This window comes from Pichia membranifaciens, assembly GCF_001661235.1.
Source record: "Pichia membranifaciens NRRL Y-2026 unplaced genomic scaffold PICMEscaffold_3, whole genome shotgun sequence".
NCBI lineage: Eukaryota > Fungi > Ascomycota > Pichiomycetes > Pichiales > Pichiaceae > Pichia > Pichia membranifaciens.
In genome coordinates this window covers 1,627,866-1,648,996 of record NW_017566984.1, presented here as the reverse complement: position 1 = coordinate 1,648,996, position 21,131 = coordinate 1,627,866, and the positions used below count along the sequence as shown (strand labels likewise).

Below are 21,131 nucleotides of genomic sequence, written 5' to 3'. Positions count from 1 at the left end.
GGAGGACAACCGGTTTGCCAGGACGCAGGTGGAGCCGAACCCGTCGTACGACCCGGCGGACCTGGTGAGGGTGGGCACGGCGGCGACGGAGAGGCACGGACGGCGGCTGACGGGGCTGGAGAACATCCGGTCGGAGGGCGTGCTTGAGGACGAGGAGGACGAGGAGGACGAGGCGGACGAGGCGGACGAGGCGGAGAAGCGCAGCGCCGCAGCGGAGGACACGGGCGAGTACAACACGTTTGACCTGGAAAACCGGCCGCCGGACAAGGGCCTGTGGGCGTGGGTGGCCGCGGCGTGCGTGCTCTCCATCAACACCTTCAGCTGGGGGGCGAACTCCGCGTTCGGGGTGTACTTGAGCTACTACACCACGACGGACTTCTTCCCCGGGGCCACGATGGAGCAGTACGTGATGATCGGCGGGCTCGGGTTGGGGCTCTCGTTCATCGTGTGCCCCGTGACCAACTCGCTGTGCCGGCGGTACAACTACAAGTGGGTCATGTCTGGCGGCTCGGCGCTGGTGTTCCTCGCCTACTGGCTGGCGTCCATCTCCACGACGGTGGTCCAGCTCATCATGTTCCAGGGCTTCCTGATGGCGATCGGCTACGCCCTGGTGGCCGGCTCGTGCTTCGTGATCCTCCCGACGTGGTTCCTCAAGCGCCGGTCCATTGCCCAGGGCATCGCTGCCTCCGGCGCCGGCCTCGCCGGCATCATCTTCTCCCGCCCCGTGGATCAGATCATCAAGAGCTACGTGGACAGCCCCAAGTACGCCCTCGACCCGCACGAGGGCCTCCGCCGCGGCATCGCCTGGGCCCTGCGCATGCAGTCCTTCGTCTGCGGCACCATGCTCATGCTGGCCGTCGTCTTCATCCGCACCTACCGCCCGCTCAAGACCGCCCCCGCCGACCACAGGCCCCTGCTGCACGAGCTCTTTGGCTGCCTGCGCCGCCTCGACCTCATCACCCACCCGCCCGTCCTGTGCCTCGTGCTCTGGAACATCATCTACTCCTTCACCTACACCATCCTGCTCTTCTCTCTCTCCTCCTACGCCACCGCCATCGGCCTCTCCTACAGAGACGGCTCCAACGTCACCACCGTCCAGAGCGTGGCCCAGACCATCGGTCGCCCGCTGCTGGGCCTGTGCTCCGACAAGATCGGCAGAGTCAACACCACCATCGTCAGCACCCTGCTCATTGCCCTGCTCATCTTCCTCTTCTGGATTTTCGTCGCCACCTACGCCCAGCTGCTCGCCTTTGCCTTTCTCGCCGGCTTTCTGCTCGGCGTCAACTGGGTCAACTTTGGGCCCATGGCCGCGGATATCGTGGGCGGCGGGCCCGACCTCTCCGACACCGTGTCCATCCTCATGCTCTCGGGCGGTCTGCCGCTTCTTGTTGCCGAGCTCGTGGGCCTCAAGCTCAAACGCCCCGACATGTCCCGGCCTTTCCTCTACTGCCAGATTCTCTGCGGCGTGGCTGCCCTGCTCAGCGCCCTCGTGCTCATGCCCCTCCGCGAGTGGAAGGTCAAGCGCATCCTGCTTGCCCGCCGCCGCCTGCTGCTGCGGGCCGCCGGCGGCGCCGCCGGCGAGAAAGCTCCCGCCGGGAAAATCCCCGCCGACAAAGCTCCCGCCGAGAAAACCCCCGCCGAGAAAACCCCCGCCGAGCTCGCCCACCTCGACGCCATGCTGCGTCCGACCGCCCGCGCGTACGCCGTCCGCATGTTCTATCCGATTGCCGTGTGAGCCGCCCGGCGGCCGGCGGCGGCGGCGGCGGCGGCGGAGACTCATCCTCCTTGGGCGGCCGGCTGGGCTAAGCGCCCCGAAGAGTCATCGGCGGCCGGGAGGCGGATGTTATCCGCGCGGCGCGCACCCCCCACCACACGGGCGGCTGACAAATGGGGCAGTATAAAGATGGACCGTTGTCTAACCTAAGGCACACGCCGAGGAAGGTTGGGGTCGGGGTTGGTGGGAGGCATCTGTACGGGCTTCACGCCTGTCACGCCTGCGATGCCTGTACAAGACATGTGCGAGTCCGATGTGTCCAGCGTGGACTCGAGCCACGACATCGCAGACGTGGTACCGCTCGACGGAACGTCGGCGGAGATAGGCCGCACCAACACGGAGAACCTTGTGACACGCACGTCAACCCTTCTGTCGTACATCAAGGAGGACAACCGGTTTGCCAAGACACAGGTGGAGCCCAGCCCGTCGTACGACCCGACTGAGCTGATCCGGATCGGCACTGCTGCTCCGCCGGAGAGGGAGAGGGAGAAGGTGGAGACGTTCGGCGACGTGGAAAACGCCAAGTCGGACATCGACGACGACGACGACGACGACGACGACGACGACGTCGAGACACAGCGTAGCGCCGTCGTCCAGGACACGGGCGAGTACAACATCTTCGACGTGCAGAACGAACCCCCGGACAAGGGCTTCTGGGCCTGGACCGCCGCCTTCTGCGTGCTCTTTATCAACACCTTCAGCTGGGGCCCCAACGCCGCCTTCGGCGTCTACCTCAACTACTACACCACAACGGACTTCTTCCCCGGCGCCTCCGTCGAGCAGTACGTCATGATCGGCGGCCTCGGCTTGGGCGCCTCCTTCATGGCCTGCACCATCACCAACGCCCTCTGCAGACGCTTCTACTTCAAGTATGTCATGTCCGCCGGCACCGCACTCATCTTCCTCTCCTACTGGCTTGCCTCCATCTCCAAGACCGTCATCCAGCTCATCATGTTCCAGGGCTTCATGATGTCCTTCGGCTTCGCCGCCGCAGCAGGCTCCTGCTTCGTCATCCTCCCGACGTGGTTCCTCAAGCGTCGCTCCATTGCACAGGGCATTGCAGCGGCAGGAGGCGGCTTGGGCGGAATCATCTTCTCCAGACCCATCGACGCCATCATCAAAAGGTACATCGACGACCCCCGCTATGCAGACAACCCACACGAGGCCTTGAGACTCGGCATAGCCTGGGCCTTGCGCATGGAAGCCCTTGTCTGCGGTTTCTCCCTCGTGGTCTGCATCTGTCTTTTGCGCACATACAGACCTTTGATCAACGAGGAATCCAAGAAAAAACCTTTTCTTCCAGAGTTGTACTCGTACCTCTTGAGGTTCGACTTGCTTAAACAGCCGCCCCTGATCTGCATCATCTCCTGGAACATGGTCTACGGCTTGACCTACACCATCTTGTTGTTCTCCCTCTCCTCATACGCCTCCTCCATCGGCTTGTCTTACAGACAGGGTTCCAATGTCACCACCGTCCAGAGCGTCGCCCAAGCCATCGGCAGACCCCTCACAGGAATGTGTTCCGATAAAATCGGCAGAGTCAACACAACCATCATCTTCACCCTCATCATCACCATCCTCATCTTCTTCTTCTGGATTTTCATCACCACATACAGCCAGCTTCTCGCCTTTGCCTTCCTTGCAGGGTTCATACTCGGCGTCAACTGGGTCAACTTCGGGCCCATGACCGCAGACATTGTCGGCGCAGGCCCCGACTTGACAGACGCCATCTCCATCCTCATGTTCACAGGAGGAATACCCCAGCTAATTGCCGAATTGGTCGGCTTGAAACTCAGACGCCCCGAATTGTCCAAACCGTTCCTCTACTGCCAGATCTTGTGTGGCGTTGCCGGTTTGGTAAGTGCCTTGCTTCTCTTTCCCCTTAGAGAATGGAAAGTGAAACGTATTCTTCTCGCTCGAAGAAATCATTTGCTGTCTTTAGTTGCCGATTCCACAGAAAAAGATGATGCAACCATCACTAAAACTAATGACAGGGTCATCTCTGATGCTGCCAACGGCAACTTCAACGATGATCTTCATGAAAACCAGGTCCACGTGCAAGAGGAAATAAAAAGACTTGATACCATGTTGCAGAGCAACATCTACTTCTATATCTTTAGAACCTTTTATCCAATTGCTGTTTAATACCCCTCCTACCATAGATTATACAACAATCTCCAAACAAACATTCTCCTACATTATATAATCTACAATGTTTATTCTTTAATAACTTAATACTTTAATATTTTAATACTGAATTTTGCCATTCATACATGCATATAAAACATGGAAAGATCTCTAGTCTTCCATAAATTCTTCATCTATATCCTGACTGTCCTCGCGAAATAACTCGACCGCTTCCGGGGGTATATTGGCATATTGTCTACCTTCAGCTTCCTCTTCACTATTCATACCAAACATTTGTAGAACTCCAGCATCTCTTGCAATGGCTAGACGCTGTGTCTGCTCTATATTTCTTTGCTGCTCCTCTTCTAAAAATCGACGCTCCCTTTCCCCCATCTCTTCGCGTCCTCGAATTTCTGCAGGTGTCAATGTCGTCCTATACCTTCTATTGATAATTTCGTTTTCCAATGCGCTTCCATGAAACTCAGGGGTAGGATTCCTTGCTTGTAGCTCCAACATAAACCTTACACTATCTTCGGGAGTAGCTAAAATACGAGGTCGAGCTCGTAATCTTTCAAGTTCCAGTTCTCTGAGCCTATCACGCTCTTGCTGTTGTTGTTGTTGTTGTTGCTGAAGCTGAATTTGTCTATATCTTCCTCTCATCCTCGTTCTTGCAGGCCTATCATGCATTAGTTGGAAAAATCTCTGAACTCTGGTGGCCTGTGTTTGTTGTATCCCTCCAAATATGCATCTGGCGAATAGTTTCATAGTCTCAACTGATATGGCAATTCCATCATAATCATGTAAAAAATCCATTGCATTACTTACAAAATGCTCGAATCTTTCTCTAGCCTGATCAGATGAAAACTGATCCATATTTGCAGGAGTGGTCGTACCTATGATACCGTTGATTATTTGTAGAATCTCTGTTGCCTCCCTATCTTCTACTTCTGTCGTTTGAATAAGATGATTCAAATGATTCCTTAGCAAGTTGACACCTTCACCACTGAAGACACAAAAGATAGATTTCTGATGCGGATTGAACTCAGAAGGAGGTTCTCTACAAAATCTTGTAATATCTGGCCTCAAAAATTGGGATATCCCTGTCAAGGATATATGAGTCAATTTTGGACATGCTCTCAAAAGTCTGTATATTGGATAAATTGTTAAATTAACACAATAACTCAAATGAACTCTTTCTAGTGTATCATCAACATTTCTTGAATTCTCTGCCAATGCTAATATTCCTTCATCAGTAATTTGAGAGCACTTGACCAATCCTATTCTTCTTAGTTTTGGTAGATTTGACAATTCAACTACAGTCGCATTTGTCAATTGATTACAGCATGCTAAATCAATATACTGCAACCTGTAACAATTTTTAATCAACTCTTTTGCCCCCGCATCTGTTATATTGCTGCAATGACCTAAATGAACGTAATGTAAGTTTTTACCTAATGTTGCAATTGCTCTCAATGAAGCGTCAGTGATCGAGGAGCATTTAGATAATACAACGTTTCTCAATTTTGGTGCTAGTTGAATAAATTTGATCACTGCTTTATCTGTTATATTTGAGCATTGTGTGAAATCTAATATTCTCAATTTGTCAAGACAAAGAATTGAGCCATTTGGTGACTCAAAACATTCATATGTTATGTTTTGATTTTTTGATATTTTGAATTCTTTGAGTGATTCAAGCTGTAGGAACAGCATATGCAAAGATTTATTGGTCACTTGTTCACAACCATGTAAGTCCAGCTCAACTAAGCTGGGGCAATTTTTCACCAGCGCATATACAACATCATCTGTTATACTATTGCAGTCACTCAATTTCACCCTTTTCAGTAATGGGCAATTATAAATTAGGTTCAAAACTGCCTCCTGCGATATACTAGCAGAACCTGGAGCATATAGCCCTTGTAGACGCTTGCAATGCATTGATAACTGCATATAGATATCATCCTGTATATCTGTAACTCCTGTCAAATCAATTGATTGCAAACGAGAACAGCCTTCTAACAATCCAGCAATACTTTCATGTGTTATTTTGGAACAGTTCACCAAAGTTATTCTTTCCAGGTTTGTGCATCCAATGAACAATTTCAAGAAATCATCGTTGACCAAATTTGGAATCAAAGATAAATTCAGTCTCTTGATGAATTTCCTATAGTTCCACATTGTTTCGATTGCTGATGACTTCATTGTCTTCTCTAATTTTGCAAAGATATGCTTGTTATTAATCCCGGGCCTAAACCAAATTATACTGATGATAAGATCTGCCCAATATTTACACGATAAAGCGATTGAAATTAAATCAGGTTTTGAATGAATATATGAAAAGATCAAGCAGAGCATTTCGGGAGGCAATGAGGATATTGGGCCCCCGTAATTCTGTTGCACCAATGATGGATTGCGTCCCGGATTAGTTTTCTGGCTGTTTGAATGAGAGTTTGCTCTTGCTCTTGTTCTCAAAATCTGTGATCTAGCATGTTGCTCATTATCTGTGTCTGGGTCGTTGTCCATCTCATCTTCAGCATTGCCATTTCCAAGGTTGTTGCCAATGCCATTGCTACCGGGGTTTTCGTTATTGTTATTTGACGATGATGAGGATAGAGAACTAGCTTTATTATTGTTTATCACAACGAGATTGTTGGTGCTGATTGACACCGATTCGCCATCACTGACAGCTTCAGCAAGTTCTCCGCCTTGACCATTCATATCGTTAAACAGTCCTACACCGGTACCCTCCTGATTCATTTTGAAGCGAGTTAATGCAGGTTGTGTGTAGATGTCAATTAGTCGCCTCCTGAAAACACCGTCCCCAGAACTGACCTCTTTCCCTTTAGTTCTCGTGTTTTTCCCCTCGTGTCTCCTCTTTTCAGTATCTGTCTGGCGATCCGCAAGCTATCCAAAACATGCCCTCCCCCTACAGTCCCGTACCCTTCTTTTTCTCCTAATCGCTTCTCTTTGCCCTCCGCGAAAAATTCACACAACAGCGGTAGTGTCATGACTATTCCTTTATCAGCGCATCTACCATTTATTATACATCACCATTATCAACCTAGTACTAGCCGATTTGCTATACATCAAATTACAATCCTTCAGGGAGGTCCGCTAAAAAACGTATGGCTGTCGACTGGTCTTTGCGGAATTGTTCCATCATTAGCTCCGCCTTGTCCAGAACAAGCCCCACAGCCTGCTCTTCCTGGAATCGAATCCATTCCCTCACCGTCATCTTTAATTGTTCCGGTGGTATCTCGGCAATGAATTCGGTCAACAGTCCTTCTAGATCATCTCCTAGTAATTCATATCTCGAATCTAGCACCTCTTTAACGTATCCTGTGGCTTCCTGTATGTCTTTGTAAAACTCCCGATATTTGTTGCTATCGATTGGAACCCACTTGGTCTTTTCTTCCTTTTCGTCCAGTGACAACTGTCTTCGACAGTCGGTGTCGTGTTCTGTACCATCTGCCTCATCAGTAGGTTTCTTAGAAAACTTCTCGCTCATATCTACAGTCTTGGTATCGTTTGCATAAGGAGTGCTTTGGTTCTTCATCATGATGTCACTTTCAATGAAAAAATGATTCTCTTCTGGTAACTCATTCAATCTATCGCTTTTCGGTCTCCCCGCATTCATCAAGGCATTCAGAGTATCGAATCTAGATTCTTGAGCTTCTGATGGTATCGCTTCAGTGACTGGTGGTGATCTGGCTTTTTTCCGCATCAAGGTTGGAGATTCTTCTTGCTTATCTTCGTTTGTATTGCTCCTCAGTTGTTCATCTGGCTGAGAATAAGTTAAGACCGCATTCCCTACCAACAACTCCGAGTGATCATTGTTGGCTTCATCTGCCAATGAAGAAGTTCCAACGATCTGATCAGCTTCAGTGGGTATTTCAGGAGTTTGCTCTGTTTTCATCTTTAGCTCAGTTCCCGATTCCATCTGAATAGACAGTTCCTGACCCATATCAGGTTCTTGCTTAATCTCGACCTTATCAGATATTTCTGCCTTTTGTCTCTTGTTCTTATTTTCGTGTTTTTTGGACTTTTTCCTAGAATCGAGCTTGAAAGATAATGGATCGTCTGATACAGTAATGACAGTCTGCTTCACTTTATGCACTTCGCTTTCTTTATACTTTTCTCTCTCTTCCTCATGATTCTTTTTCATTCTCTTCTTCTGTCTTTCGTCATTATTATCTTCTTCCCTCTCTTCCTCTTCATCTTTATTGTCATCAACATCTTCTTTGCGTATTCCTGCTTCCTCTCTTTCGTGTAATGTATGTTTTGATTTAGAGTGATTGGACTTGATTTTTCTAGTCTTCTTACGTTTCTTCTTCTTCGCCGTCACTTCTACATGTTCGGAATCAGTATTTTCCTCTTGCTTTACAGAAGAAACCACAATTTCATCATCTCTGAGTGGACCATGCGAGTTTCTTTTTACTGTCAATTCTGGGGATAATAGTAAATTTGCAGGCTCCGTTGTAGTGGCATGTGCCTCAGATTCTTTATCACGAAGCTGTATAGGAGTCGACGTGTTTTCATCTGCAAAATTGTCAGCATCGTGAACCCTAGCTGGGTTAGTGTTCACTTTGTAGGAAGCGTTCTCCGTTGGAGCTTGCAATTGTAAATTTTGGCTATTTTGTAATGCCTCTATTTGCATTCTCAACTGTTTCAATTCGGATTCGAGATGTTTTACACGACTATCATCTGCATCTCGGGTTTCTTTTATTGATTCTCCTGCTTCGGTAGGTTCAGAGAAAAGCCGATTCGAGATTTCATTTTCTTTATCTTGAATGGAAACTGCTCCCATTTTCTCTCTTCTAGGTTTATCTTGCTCGCTCATACGGTGTTTGTTTTCTTGATCTTTCTCTGACTTATGCTGAAAAGAGTCAACTGGATTGTTAAACAACTTGTTATTTTCTGTTTCCACTGAATCTGCAGCAGCTTCATTCATAGTACTTTTATGAGCATCATTGTTCTCAAAAGCAAAATCGTCATTCTCGTAAATCGGAATTTCCAATCCAATTTCAAGCTCTTGTGCAGGTTGAATCTCAGGTTCTAGTTGTGGGTCAGCTTCGTTTGCCAACAGATCATTCTCCATTCCGTTCTTGTCAACTCCTCGTATCTGCTCCGATAAGTCTTCCTCTTTTTGTTGTACTTTTTCTTCCTCATTATTAACTTTACCCTCCTCTGTTGACATTAACGACTCTTCAGCTATTGGCTCAACATTGGCAATAACATTTTCCTTTTGCTCTTTCTCACGTTCACGGCGTCTTCTATTGTTTGCAAAAAAGGAAGCTCCAACTTCACTTTCGCTTTCTGCATCTAACTCGGTAAAAAACTGGCTAAGATCTGATGACTTCATACTTGGAATGTCTACTAGACGGTTATTTTCTTCTCTATGCCGTCCTTGGGAGTTGCTCAAAAACTCTTCAACTTCATCCTGGTCCAGAATTTCTACAGGCAATGCCGTATTTGTGGTCGTCGTCGTAGCCGTAGCCAAAGATATTACTGTCGGCGCATCCTCTTTATCCGAAGAGATGAATTCTATATCATGGTCTTCGTTTAGAGGGTTACCTTCATAGTCTGGTACATCTTCTTGAGCATTATATTCACCGCTTTCTATCATCAATCTTTGATCGTTGTCCAATCCGATTTCTTTCTCTGTTACCGGTTTATCGAAGTTGAACACCCAACAGCTGGGCATTTCTTTCTGATGGACACTTAAAGGGTCATCTTCTTCTTCCCATTGTTCAAGTCTGAGTCCACAGTACATACATATAACCCTGTCATCGCCGCAAACATTGCCATCTACTTCATTCTGATCAACGTAGGGATCGTAGTACAATCCTGAGGAGGCCATACTCTCTACGTCTGGATTACGGTGTTTCCACCACTTGAAAGTTTCTCGCCTGATCTGGGTACCTCTTTCTGAAGAGACGTGTCCAAACACAGCATCTTGCTGCCAACTCATGTCTTTGCTCCTCAAAGAGTCATTTATTATGTTTCTAAATTTCCAAACTGCAGACAATGCACACATTGAGTTTTCCGCAAGGTGGTAAGCGCTGATGTCTGTTTCCAACGGTACTGGATCACGTATTATCTCATTACAAGATGTGCATGTGATCGCAAATTGATGTTTGATTGACAAGGGAGTGTAGTAGAATCCGACCTGTGCTAGCCATTGTGGAGATTGTAAAGTCATCAGGTTCAGACTTCGGTGATGAATTTCAGACCTCGTCACCAGTCTTTCGCTGAATTGTCGCCCAAGCCGGGAAGGTCGCAGTTCCAGCGGTACCAGGGATTCGGAGGCTGTATTTTGGTATGACACGGGTTCGTCGTTGATCATATGCACCTGATGGAAGGTATCTAGTCTGGATGTGAAAGACTGTGGAGCTTGGGGAGCAGGGTTCACTTTGCTCTTGTTGCAAAGATGGCTCTTATCTTTCGCCCTTGCACCACGTGCTCTTCTCTGTGCAGGCATTGCTCTATCACTTCCGGAAACCGTCTGTTCGTTCTTTCCTGCTACACCGTGTTTCGGAAAAGTAAATAGGTCTGCTGAAAATAGCGTGTTTCGTTGTTGTAATATCTATTCTTCTTTGGGGATACGAGAAAAATAACCATGTAAATAAACGAGTAAATAAATAAATACGCTTCCGCATCAGGCGACGCGTCGTCGTGAAGGCCCATTTTCGATTCTCTTCCTTCCTGGGTCTACTATACATGTTTCTATCAGGAGTGTCACAAGAAACTCCAATGGCCGTTGTTGGCGAGTCTGGAAGGCTGCTCTTTGTGCTGTGTCCAGTCTCTGATCATAGGGAGGACGGCTCCAATGCCCTTGTTGGTCCAGCTGGAATTTTTTGTAATCACCTCGACCATCTCGGTCTTGCTGATTGCGCCGTTCTTGCTCACAAAGTCGTTGTCTGCCAACATGATGACTTTGTCCGCCGCAGGGACGCTCTGCAAGCATGGAAGAGTGGTCCATGTGGTTGCGGCGTAATTGTGGACAAACTGGGAGGCTCTCTGCCACTGGTGTTGGAATGTGCTGATGTCCGGAGCGCTGGTGTAAACCCTGTTGACGACAATTCTATTGATGAAGAAGAACGGGCAAATGAAGACGATCGTCTTGATGTCTGCATTGTGAGGGTCGGTGATGAGGATGCCGCATGTCTCGAAGAACTTGCTGTTCTCGATTTCAGACTCATGCATCTTCACGTACGACTGGATTCTTTCGATGAAGCCCGGGAAGGAGGACTCCTCAGCATCGCAGTTGAGCAGATGTTCGTCGATGACCTTGGGTAGCGCGTACTCGTCGTCAAAGAAGTATTCCTTCAAATCGCCTGCGGTTAGCAGTCTCTCTGTCCGAGCATCAGCCGTGAAGTCTTTTCCCTGGACAGCCTTATCTTCCTGCGCAAGTGCCGTGGCCGTGATTTCCAGCCAGGTGATATCCTCACATCCCACGAACCCAAACTGCTTGTAGTAGTCGCCAATGATGCTGTACAACGACCAATGTATCCGTTTCGATGCCCTGAGTGCCTGGGGCAAAATGGAGTCGACGTAGGCCCTGCACTCTTCTTTCCTGATGGAATCCGAAAGCAGCAGCGTTTCGTCACTCTCAAGCACCCCTGTCTCGTAGAAGTTAATAACCCAGTTTATGAGCTTTGCAATAAGTCCCCGTCTTCTGTACTTCGGGTTGGTGAACACCATCGTCACCAAGAGGTTGGTGCTGTTGTCGTGGTTACCGCTACGTGGCACAATCTCGGTCACCGAAGCCACTTCCCCCGTCTCCGATGTGAGGTAGAAAAACTGTGTGGACCCCCTCTCATCCGTGTAATGCTCCATCTCAAGAGCCTTAAAGTCCTCTGTGGGCAAAGGACCTTTGAAGGAGTATGCTATGGTCTCGTAGACCGTCTTCATCTTGCGGATGTCATCCTCGGAAAGGTTGTATCTGTTGTTAAGCTGGTTGACCGTGAACATCGTTGATTCTACGCTGCAGCTACTATTCTACCGCAAAGCGTCTTTTTAGCACAAGAGCTTATGGACGCATCCACAGGAAGATAGACTATCTCGATCAAGACCATCACTATCCCCCACCACCTCCCGGATCTGGCAATTTTCCAGCTAACCAACCGTTGCAGTGTAAAACCTGTCAAACCACCCGAGGAACGGGGGTTGTTGCCGTTTTCGGCCACCCCGTGAAAAAAAGTGCTCTCGGGCGAGAACAGCGGGGCAGAAGCGGTCTAAAGAACAAAGCCGCTGGTGATCGGCGCATCGACGCGTCGGCGACGGAAGGGCTCCGTTTTCAAGAGGTGAAACATGAATTTGACCTGGAACCTGCTTTTGCTGTTCTAGCTCTACTTGTTCTTCTACAAACGGTGATCCTTTGCTCATTCCAGACAAACACAGGCCATGAGCATTCCAGCGAAGCCCGCAGTTGCGTCGACCTCGGTGTCGGCAGCCATTCCGAATATTCCGATGGTTCCTCCTTTAGGGCCAAACAGTGGCACAAACAACAGCAACAGCGGTGGCAACAACAGTACCGTTGGTGGCGCCAGCGGTGGCGGAGCGGGAGCCGGAGCGAACTTTCCGATGAACATGAAGATGAACATGCCGATGAACATGAATCTGCCGATGGGGATGGGCATGCCGGCGGGGATGAATATGCCGATGATGCCGATGGGGGTGCCTCCGATGAACATGAACATGAACATGGGTATGGGCATGAACATGAACATGGGCATGAACATGCCGCCAGGCAATGCAGGAGGCAACGGAAATGGGATGCTGCCGATTCAACCGGGTCCCGACATGATGGAGTCGAAGTATGACCCGGCCATAGTGATGAAGCAAAACCAGATCATCCAGCAGGTGCAAAATAAGGCTCAAAGCCGAACCCATTTTGCCTTCGAACCGTTTCTAAACAAGGAGTACAACCTTGGTTTGGATCCAGATAGACCGACATGTGAATACTGGATACATTCCAACGGCACAGACTGCCCCCTAGGCGCCGACTGCCCCTTGAAGCACCCGTCAAAGATTTTCAAGAACAAAATCGTATGCAAGTACTGGTTGAGAGGGTTGTGTAAGATGGGGGAAAACTGCGATTTCTTGCACGAGTACAACTTGTCCCGAATGCCAGAGTGTGCGTACTACGCCACCAACGGTGTATGCACTCAGAGCCCAGAGTGCATCTATCTACATGTTGATCCGCAGAGCAAAGTCCCTGAATGTTGGAACTACAACAACATGGGCTTCTGCCCCGATGGCCCAAATTGTTCCAAACGACACGTCCGCAAGGTCATGTGTGAGAGGTACCTTGCCGGCTTTTGTCCTAAGGGCAAAGACTGCGAGTCCACGCATCCCAAGTTCAAGCTGGGTTTACTGCATGGTCGCTTCAAGATTTTCACTGACGAGGAGTTGATTGGGAAAAGACTGAAAGACAAAGAAGATTACGAAAACAAAATCAGGTTGGAGAGAGATTTGAGAGAAAGAGGTCTTGCTCCAGAGGTTAGGTTAGAAGTAACTGAGGAGGATGATTATGACCCTGGAAGTGTGCCTAGTGGAAAACCTGAAAAAGAGGAAGCTGTTGACAAGAGCGGAGACGGACAGTAACCTCACATTCTCTGCATGTACAAAGGCAAATGTTTTGCCGGAAAAAAAAACTTGAGAACGCACTTTTCTAAGCTATTATATAAAACTATATCGAATCAGATAATAAAAGTAATAAAAATAATCATATCGTTAAAAATCGTAGTTGTCTTCGTCGCTTGTCTGGAATCCCATCCCAAACAACACAAAGCTCAAATACACCAAAAACCCGCCTGTTAGACTCAACAAGAAACTTCCCCGAGGTATGATATCGTTGCGCCATAGGACAATGGGAAGGAAGGTACCGCTTGAAACTAGCATGGCGGTAAGGAACTTCATGAACGCTTCAAAGTTGCTCACAGGGTCGGAGCCATCCATATCTCCGTAACCGCCATAGTAGGACGACGAGTTAGCCACACATCCTGCTATCGAGTTTGGTATTGGCGCCAGCAAGAACACTAGTATCACAAACAGTGGATAGTAAGTATCGTATAACGCACAGGAAAGGACGATATTGAAGAACCCTAGGGCCAACAACAACGAAAGCGAGAAGAGGGTGGTCAATGGAGATGTTTTGGCCATCACTAGTATTTTGCTCAATCAAAGAGTTTCCAGCTGTTCTCCAGTATCAAGTAGTGTGTTGCGAGTGGCGGTCAATCAGCAGTAATCTGGCTTTGATGACGGTGCGATATGCATGTACCTACCTGCCTGCCTACCTTGATGTCTCCGGGTATAATAAATCATGCCGATAGTAGCTGCTGCGAAAGGCGTTCTCGGGACGATCGTCGTTAAAATTTTCGTGTTAAAAGCTTATCCTATAGGTAAGTTTATAAAAGAGCATCATTAATACAGGCATTTCGTAGCATTGCAGGAAATAGAGACCATCATTTAGCGTGTGGCTTGGTAGCCTGTCTCTGCTTCTTTCTTAAAGCTCGCATATCTGGAGGCAACTCGATATTGAGCTCACTTCGAAGCTCGTCAACGTCTTTGTCCAAGATTTTTTCCCAATATATGTTGATTAAGTTCTTTTTACAGTGGTATGCGTTTTTGAGAGCCCAGGGGTAGTATATCTTGAAGAGTCTTTCCCTTTCAGAGCTTTTTTTAACGTTCCATGGTGCAAATAGAGCGCCCAATCCGCCAAATGGAATGCCAATATTCAAGTACTCAAAGAACTTCAACGCAATTTCACCTTCACGAAAAACGGGGAGTCCTATGAGTGCATGGTAGAAATCATGACATTGGCGGTATCTCTGAAAGATGTAAGCTAGCTCCTCATCGTCTATGAATTTGACGTCGACTCTTGTGTCTGGAGAACAGTGCTCTCTAATTAGCCAATCGTGGTAGCACTTCCCGAAAGAGTTCTCCGGATACGACTTCAACTTTTCCAAGTGAAGATGCTCTGATGTGATGTACGGTCTTTCCTTCAAAATCTCTCTGCCAACAGGATCATGCAACATGTCCGACCTCAATTTCAACAAAAACCCTTTAGTTGCCGTAGATTCGCCCAATGCAACAATGAACTCGTTTCTCTCGGGGTGTAGAAAGGCACCAATTGATGATCCTAGAAAAAGGAGGAGCTTTTCGTATGTGAAAAGCGGAACGTGGTTGGGATAAAGTTTTGGTGGCCTTTTGAAAGATTTGGGCACTCCCGATTTTTTTAATTGGTCGTGCTTTTCCAGTTCAATCTCATTATGAGTCTTCTTGACATGGACTTCATTTCTCTCCATCTTGTTGGCAAGATCTATTGATGGAGATACTGCTGAGTATGCAAGCGAAGCAACTGCATAAAGGGCAGGTTTCACAAATTGACGCTGCTGCTGATGAGCCGGGCCATGAAATAATATCCTACCAGCCGTTATCGATAGCATTGGAAGAATTCAAACGCTCTCGGCCTCGTTTACGGAAGAAACACAGTTATGATTGAGGAAAAAATTGAGTAGCCCAAGCGCAGGAATGAAGTACATGCTGATGATGAAGAGGTGGTACGAGAATACCTGTTTCGAAGAGAATGGGTGTATGAGGAGGAGCCTCGGACCGACTAGGATTTTTTTTGCTTTTCCCACCCATTACACGCTATAAGCCAGATATGTCAAAAAAGTAAGGTTCAAATGATCGAACCCAGGATCGAACTGGGGACGTTATGCGTGTTAAGCATATGCCATAACCAACTAGACCATCCGACCATTTGTTGAAAAACAAGAACAGCCAACTAATATGGCTTTACACTACACCTCACGTGATGTTATATAAAACCTAATTATATATAATAGGTATACTAGCCGATAAGCTAAACCCTCTGGTGTAAAGATGTTTTGTTTTTGGGAAAATGTCATTTTTTTCAGGAGTCGGATTTTTTTCCCCTTGTGACGCCAAAATGGTAGCTTGATTACGTGTGTTATTTGATTCTAATCCCACTTGTTAGAAAGATTCATGTTGTAGATCTATCACAACTAAATCGCTCACACTAAACACTGACCACTTAACTCTATATAAATTATTCCTCATCGCTACTATCATCCTCCCTTTTAGGGAAATACGATATAAGCAATCTTCCTAATCGGTCACTGCTCAACGTGTTGACGTCGATAGGATTAGCTAGGAGCCCTTGCAATCCCACGTGCTGTCCTATTTTCTGACCTTTCACGTACGCCACCATAGTCGGGAGCACCTTGATAGCGAGTTTGGCTACTAAAAATGGAGCTTCGGAAGCCTTTATTATATAGACCGAATAGCTTCCATCACTAAGTTGCACCGTCTCCTTTAATTTCTCAATTAATATCTGACAGGTCGTAAAAGTTTCATCGATGAAGGCAACCAAATAGTTTCCATCCCTACTTCCTTTGAACTTCAATCTTTCAAGTAAATCTTTCTCGTTAAAAAATAGCTCAAAGTTTTGCTTCAAATTCTCTCGTTGTTTGATGGTATGTTGAAACTGAAGAATTTGCTTCTGTCTGTAATAATCGAACGTTCCGTCATTCTCTAGCTCAGCTTCAAGTTGTTCAAATAAACCATCATCACTATCAGACATATTCAGGCTATAAGAGTTCGATACCTCAGAGGAACTAGTCAAAGAGACTTTGAAGAGAAAAGAAATAGTAGTACAGTAGCTCCGGTGAAATATTTCTGGTAGCTCGCTTATCGTGATATTTTTCCTCACCCTGTTACTAGTTATATCTAAGATTCAAAAAACGTAAATACATGGTCAATCCTCATTCCGCTTACTGTTTTACATTCCGTCCTGTCTTGGGGCTTCTCACTAACTGAAAAATGGACCATTCGGGGTCTAAAAGTACTTTTTTACAGAAGAGTATCAAACAGAGGAAATTGGGACTCCTGAAACAACAACAGCAGTCTTCACAACAGCCATCTGCTCAATTAAGTTCCAATCCAAGAAAGAAAACTGAGTTCAATGATGACATTGAGTACCTCCAACAGCTAACACAAGAGTTACTATTTGGAACAATAGAAACATCCGAAACTAAACGTTTTACGGAAAGAAATCTACCGCCATTGACGTCATCTAATGATTTGGACGTACGACTGTATGCGTTATTTGCATTACTTCTACACAACTTTGTATACGAATGGTACACTAAATCCCTTAAACTCGGATCGAGGGACGAATTCACAAAGGAGCTGGTATTCCTCTTTGCCCACATATCAAGAAATCTTCAAGAACGAATAAATTCTGCGGATGATGAGTTTATAAGACTGATAGTTACAGACATACCTTATCTGCTGGAGAAACATTTTGAGAGCATACAAGAAGTTGAATGTATGCTAGCAAGAGATGGATACGAAGATACAAATGAATTTTCTACGAATGAAATTTTTGTAAATGAATGGATGATGAGGTTCAGTGATGGCTTAGTAGATGATGAAAATATTGCAACGTACCGACGACTATTGGTAAAATCAGTGGTCTGCTTGATTCTACCACATGAAAATATCGAGTCAAGCATTTCAAGAGAATTCGTTACTTCTCTCTTAGATGGTATTGTATTGAAGAACGTCGTTGAAAGCTTCTGTGATTCTTTTGTTATTTGGGACATCATTGGAAAAATATGCGTCAAGATGTCCTCACAACCAAAGAAAGAAATTGAAATTTCGGCTACAAGACGAAAATCTTCCATACACCGTATCCTTGAATTCTTTGTAATAGATGAAAAATTTGAGGTAAGGACCGAAAACATGCTGGAATTTGCTGACTTTATTCCTTTGTTTAGCTTCGTCAACTTTTTAACGCTATTCGATTTCAGATTTCCCATTTTATTCACCTTTTTACAAGTTGTCCTTCAATTGATGATGAAAGTGGGCTACTTTAAACGCTTTATTAGCAGCTCCATCAAACGAGTTGTATGCGAAAAAGCTCTCAAATTCAAAAATGCAGAGAAGCTGATTGACCTTTTACGTCATATGATGTTTCCCGAAGACGATCGGTGTCAAATGAAGCCTCGATATATTCCACAAAATGAGAATGAGTTGAAGGCCATCTATGATTTTAATTTTGCTGAAGTAGTCAAGTTTTTATCAAGTGATTCAAATTTGTCGAGAATATTTATATCAAAATATGAGGCGCAAAATCCTACTGCGGTGAAAGCTAAAGCTAAAGATACCATGCAAATGTTCAAACACAGACAAATTAATCAAATACTGATCCAAAAACTGATTGATTTAACAATCGCAAGAATTTTTCCCGAATTACAGGTTCGAGATACTGTCAGTATGTTCAGGATACACCAATAGAGATTGCGCTAATCAAATAATAAATAGTTAATAAATAAATAGATACAAAGACTGTTCGATCGATATATAAGAGGAAGTAAAATTGATTCGGGTCTAAGCCGATGGAGTGACCTTTTTCAATCAGTTTTTATTTTCAGACTTTTCTTGTTGACTTCCTTCAACTTCTTCCTGCTCATCTTCCCAAACCTCTTGCATTTCCCACATACTTGCATACAGGCCGTTCTTTGCCATCAATTCTCTGTGGGTGCCTTCTTCTGCAACCTTACCCTCCCTCAAAACAATAATCTTATCTGCATCTACAATTGTTCTCAATCTATGAGCAACCCAGATACTAGTTGTTTTCTTACCAGTTCTGCTACCCAGAACATCTTTTAAAGTGTTTAGTATTTGCTGCTCTGTGTGAGTGTCCAATGCACTAGTTGCTTCATCTAAACCAATGATAGCAGAGTTTTTCAAAACTGCACGAGCGATGGCAACTCTTTGTTTTTCACCTCCAGAAATCATCAAGCCTCTTTCACCAACAATAGTATGAACGCCTTCAGGTAAAGATTTTATGAGGGTGTCGAGTTTCACCTGGTAAATTATATCGTTAATCTCATCATCAGAGGCGCTAGGTTTAGCATAACGTAAATTTTCAAGTAATGAAGAATTGAACAATGGAGTGTCTTGAGGAACAACAGCAACTTCCCGACGTAGAGAATCAAGATCCACATCTCTGACATCTTGACCATCAATTAAAACGCTGCTGTTCTTAATTTTAGGATCGATATCGTAAAATCTGAACAATAAGCGTAAGATTGTTGATTTTCCGCTACCTGAGGGACCGACAATTGCAACTTTCTGGCCAGCTGGAATTGTGAAGGAACAGTTATCCAAAATCTTTCTACCTTCAGTGTAGGAAAATGTAACATTGTTGAATTTTATCTCTCCATCATTGATTTTGATTGGAGGGGCATTTGGCTTGGACTTGATTTCGATGGGTTGCTTTTGCAACTTGAATAAAGCTTCCATGTCCAACAAACTCTGCTTCAACTCACGATAAACGGAACCTAGAAAGTTTAGAGGAACTGAAAGTTGGAATACCAATTGGTTGATCAAAACCAAATCACCAACAGTCAAATCTCCTGCAACAACACCTTGGCATGCCATATACATCATCGAGGTCAAAGCTGTGGTGAAAATCAGATTTTGACCTGAATTCAAGAACGCCAAAGAGGTTGCAACTTTGATCGAGGCGTCTCTATATTTAGACAAGGCTAGGTCGTACTTGTTAGTTTGAAGTGCTTCGTTATTGAAAATTTTCACTGCTTCGTAGTTGATCAAAGAGTCCAAGGCAACGGAAGCTGCCTGCTGGTCGGCTTTATTTGCTTGACGACGGAAGCCGGTTCTCCATGTCGTTGTTCTGATGGTGAAGATCGAGTAGGCCATCATAGTTAGCAAAGTCACAGCAGCATAAGCTGCACCATAGTTGTAAGTCAAGATACCACACACAACAGAGATCTCGAAGGTGATAGGGATGATGTGGAATACCATTGCTGATAGCACGTAAGAAATACCCTTGGTACCACGTTCAATGGCTCTGGTCAACCCACCCGTTTGCCTTGCCAAATGGTAGGAGAGATCCATATTCAACAAGTGCACAAAGGTGTTACGGGCCACCTGCTTGATGGTTCCTTGAGCAACGGAGGCGAAGATTGCGTTTCTCAATTCTCCAAAGAGAACTGCACCGAATCTTGAGACACCGTATGCAATGATCAAGGCGACAATGGCGGAAGGAAGGGCCGGCGCGTTGTCGATGATCGATTGGGTCACCAAAGAGTCCGGCAACGTTTTCGCAATCGAGTCTGAAAGCGACTGCCAGTCGATGTTCATCTGGTCGATGATGGACTTGAAAAAGAAAGGCACCTGAACATTGAGTAGCTTGGCGGCAATCAATAGAGAGAGCGCCGAAACAACACGGAATTTGACCCACGGTTTGTCCTTCGGCCATAGATACGCCATCAAGTTGGCAATGATTTTCAATTGCGACACATTTGGCAGAGAAGGACCGGCCTTTGCCTGTTTGGAGGACGTGACTAGGTTCGGCTTCTTAGGCGTCGATGAGGAGTTGTACCTCTTGGCTGCGCCGCTGCCCAGCACGCTTTTCTTCTGTGAGTGCAGCGGAAGAGGGTTTCTGCTGACACCCCAGGCATATCTGCTGCTCAAACTCCTGGCGGAACACACGGACTGGCGCAGAAGTGACGAATAACGACGGAGATGGTTATGGTTTTGCTGTGGGAAGAGACCTGGTGAGCGTACTACCAGTACTCTACGGAACCACATTGCCACAGAGAATCCTAACAGAAGAAAAGGACTTGCGGTAGATTGACGGAATGTGACTAGATCCAAGTTCCAGGAACGCGGTTTAAGTGCACCAGGATCAAGAACAGAGATCCAGAAAGAAGAATACAGGCTCTCAAGACCTACCGGTGCAACTTCCAAAACGAGTCAATCAAAATGCGGCTCCGGTCTTTTTCACCTTTCGGTGCCTACAGACAAAAACCCCGGCTCCCGAGTCACGTGAAACCAAGCCACTGCACGTGATATCCCAGCCAGAGCACCCGTGCACCAAATAACTTTGTGCATCAGCCACACTGAGACACATGCGCCACACACCGGGCAAGGTTCTCCAGGTTCTTCTTTGGACACGCCGCTGAGCCGGGTAACGCCGTCGCGCGTCTGTCACGCGTCGATAGAAGAAGAAAGCAGAACTTGCCAAGGTGGCAAATTTGCAGAAATGCTCAGCGGTGGAAAAACGCGCACGGCCGATTTGGCAATTCCGGCGAGTATTTAAATAAACAACCTTTTCCGCTTTGCGGGTGGTCGCTATTTCTCTGTTTTTCTCATTTTTCGGTCTTTTTCG

The 21,131-nt window shown here is 46.3% G+C and overlaps 10 protein-coding genes and 1 non-coding gene across 11 annotated transcripts; 3 read left to right on the top strand and 8 right to left on the bottom strand.

Moving 5' to 3' along the window:
- Positions 1 to 259: 259 nt before the first annotated feature.
- Positions 260 to 3,679, top strand: PICMEDRAFT_19768 (hypothetical protein; the record flags this gene model as incomplete). The annotated part of the gene is made up of 2 exons (XM_019162139.1): positions 260 to 748; positions 2,939 to 3,679. Coding segments are annotated over 2 exons (1,230 nt in total), but the record flags the coding sequence as incomplete, so codon positions are not given.
- Positions 3,680 to 3,769: 90 nt separating this feature from the next.
- PICMEDRAFT_16788 (hypothetical protein) lies at positions 3,770 to 6,769 on the bottom strand. Its single transcript, XM_019161345.1, has one exon. The coding sequence runs from the start codon at positions 6,653 to 6,655 to the stop codon at positions 4,073 to 4,075; it is 2,583 nt and encodes an 860-aa protein (XP_019018105.1). The 5' UTR covers positions 6,656 to 6,769; the 3' UTR covers positions 3,770 to 4,072.
- Positions 6,770 to 6,910: 141 nt separating this feature from the next.
- PICMEDRAFT_16786 (hypothetical protein) lies at positions 6,911 to 10,435 on the bottom strand. The gene has a single exon (XM_019161344.1). The coding sequence runs from the start codon at positions 10,377 to 10,379 to the stop codon at positions 6,990 to 6,992; it is 3,390 nt and encodes a 1,129-aa protein (XP_019018104.1). The 5' UTR covers positions 10,380 to 10,435; the 3' UTR covers positions 6,911 to 6,989.
- A 17-nt stretch (positions 10,436 to 10,452) lies between these two features.
- Positions 10,453 to 11,996, bottom strand: PICMEDRAFT_16785 (hypothetical protein). The gene has a single exon (XM_019161343.1). The coding sequence runs from the start codon at positions 11,870 to 11,872 to the stop codon at positions 10,637 to 10,639; it is 1,236 nt and encodes a 411-aa protein (XP_019018103.1). The 5' UTR covers positions 11,873 to 11,996; the 3' UTR covers positions 10,453 to 10,636.
- Positions 11,997 to 12,222: 226 nt separating this feature from the next.
- PICMEDRAFT_16784 (hypothetical protein) lies at positions 12,223 to 13,632 on the top strand. Its single transcript, XM_019161342.1, has one exon. It carries the CDS (start codon positions 12,305 to 12,307, stop codon positions 13,505 to 13,507), a length of 1,203 nt encoding a protein of 400 aa, XP_019018102.1. The 5' UTR covers positions 12,223 to 12,304; the 3' UTR covers positions 13,508 to 13,632.
- Positions 13,633 to 13,639: 7 nt separating this feature from the next.
- PICMEDRAFT_20696 (hypothetical protein) lies at positions 13,640 to 14,053 on the bottom strand (the record flags this gene model as incomplete). The annotated part of the gene is made up of 1 exon (XM_019162170.1): positions 13,640 to 14,053. A coding segment is annotated over one exon (414 nt), but the record flags the coding sequence as incomplete, so codon positions are not given.
- A 314-nt stretch (positions 14,054 to 14,367) lies between these two features.
- On the bottom strand, positions 14,368 to 15,210 carry PICMEDRAFT_33828 (hypothetical protein; the record flags this gene model as incomplete). Its single annotated transcript, XM_019162847.1, has 1 exon — positions 14,368 to 15,210. One exon carries the CDS (start codon positions 15,208 to 15,210, stop codon positions 14,368 to 14,370), a length of 843 nt encoding a protein of 280 aa, XP_019018100.1.
- A 382-nt stretch (positions 15,211 to 15,592) lies between these two features.
- PICMEDRAFT_t83 lies at positions 15,593 to 15,666 on the bottom strand. Its single transcript has one exon. It is a non-coding gene; the product is annotated as a tRNA-Val (tRNA).
- A 96-nt stretch (positions 15,667 to 15,762) lies between these two features.
- PICMEDRAFT_16782 (hypothetical protein) lies at positions 15,763 to 16,531 on the bottom strand. The gene has a single exon (XM_019161341.1). The coding sequence runs from the start codon at positions 16,509 to 16,511 to the stop codon at positions 15,978 to 15,980; it is 534 nt and encodes a 177-aa protein (XP_019018099.1). The 5' UTR covers positions 16,512 to 16,531; the 3' UTR covers positions 15,763 to 15,977.
- A 219-nt stretch (positions 16,532 to 16,750) lies between these two features.
- On the top strand, positions 16,751 to 18,229 carry PICMEDRAFT_73000 (hypothetical protein; the record flags this gene model as incomplete). Its single annotated transcript, XM_019164357.1, has 1 exon — positions 16,751 to 18,229. The coding sequence occupies one exon, from the start codon at positions 16,751 to 16,753 to the stop codon at positions 18,227 to 18,229; it is 1,479 nt and encodes a 492-aa protein (XP_019018098.1).
- Positions 18,201 to 20,960, bottom strand: PICMEDRAFT_16781 (hypothetical protein). The gene has a single exon (XM_019161340.1). The coding sequence runs from the start codon at positions 20,549 to 20,551 to the stop codon at positions 18,350 to 18,352; it is 2,202 nt and encodes a 733-aa protein (XP_019018097.1). The 5' UTR covers positions 20,552 to 20,960; the 3' UTR covers positions 18,201 to 18,349.
- Positions 20,961 to 21,131: the final 171 nt, after the last annotated feature.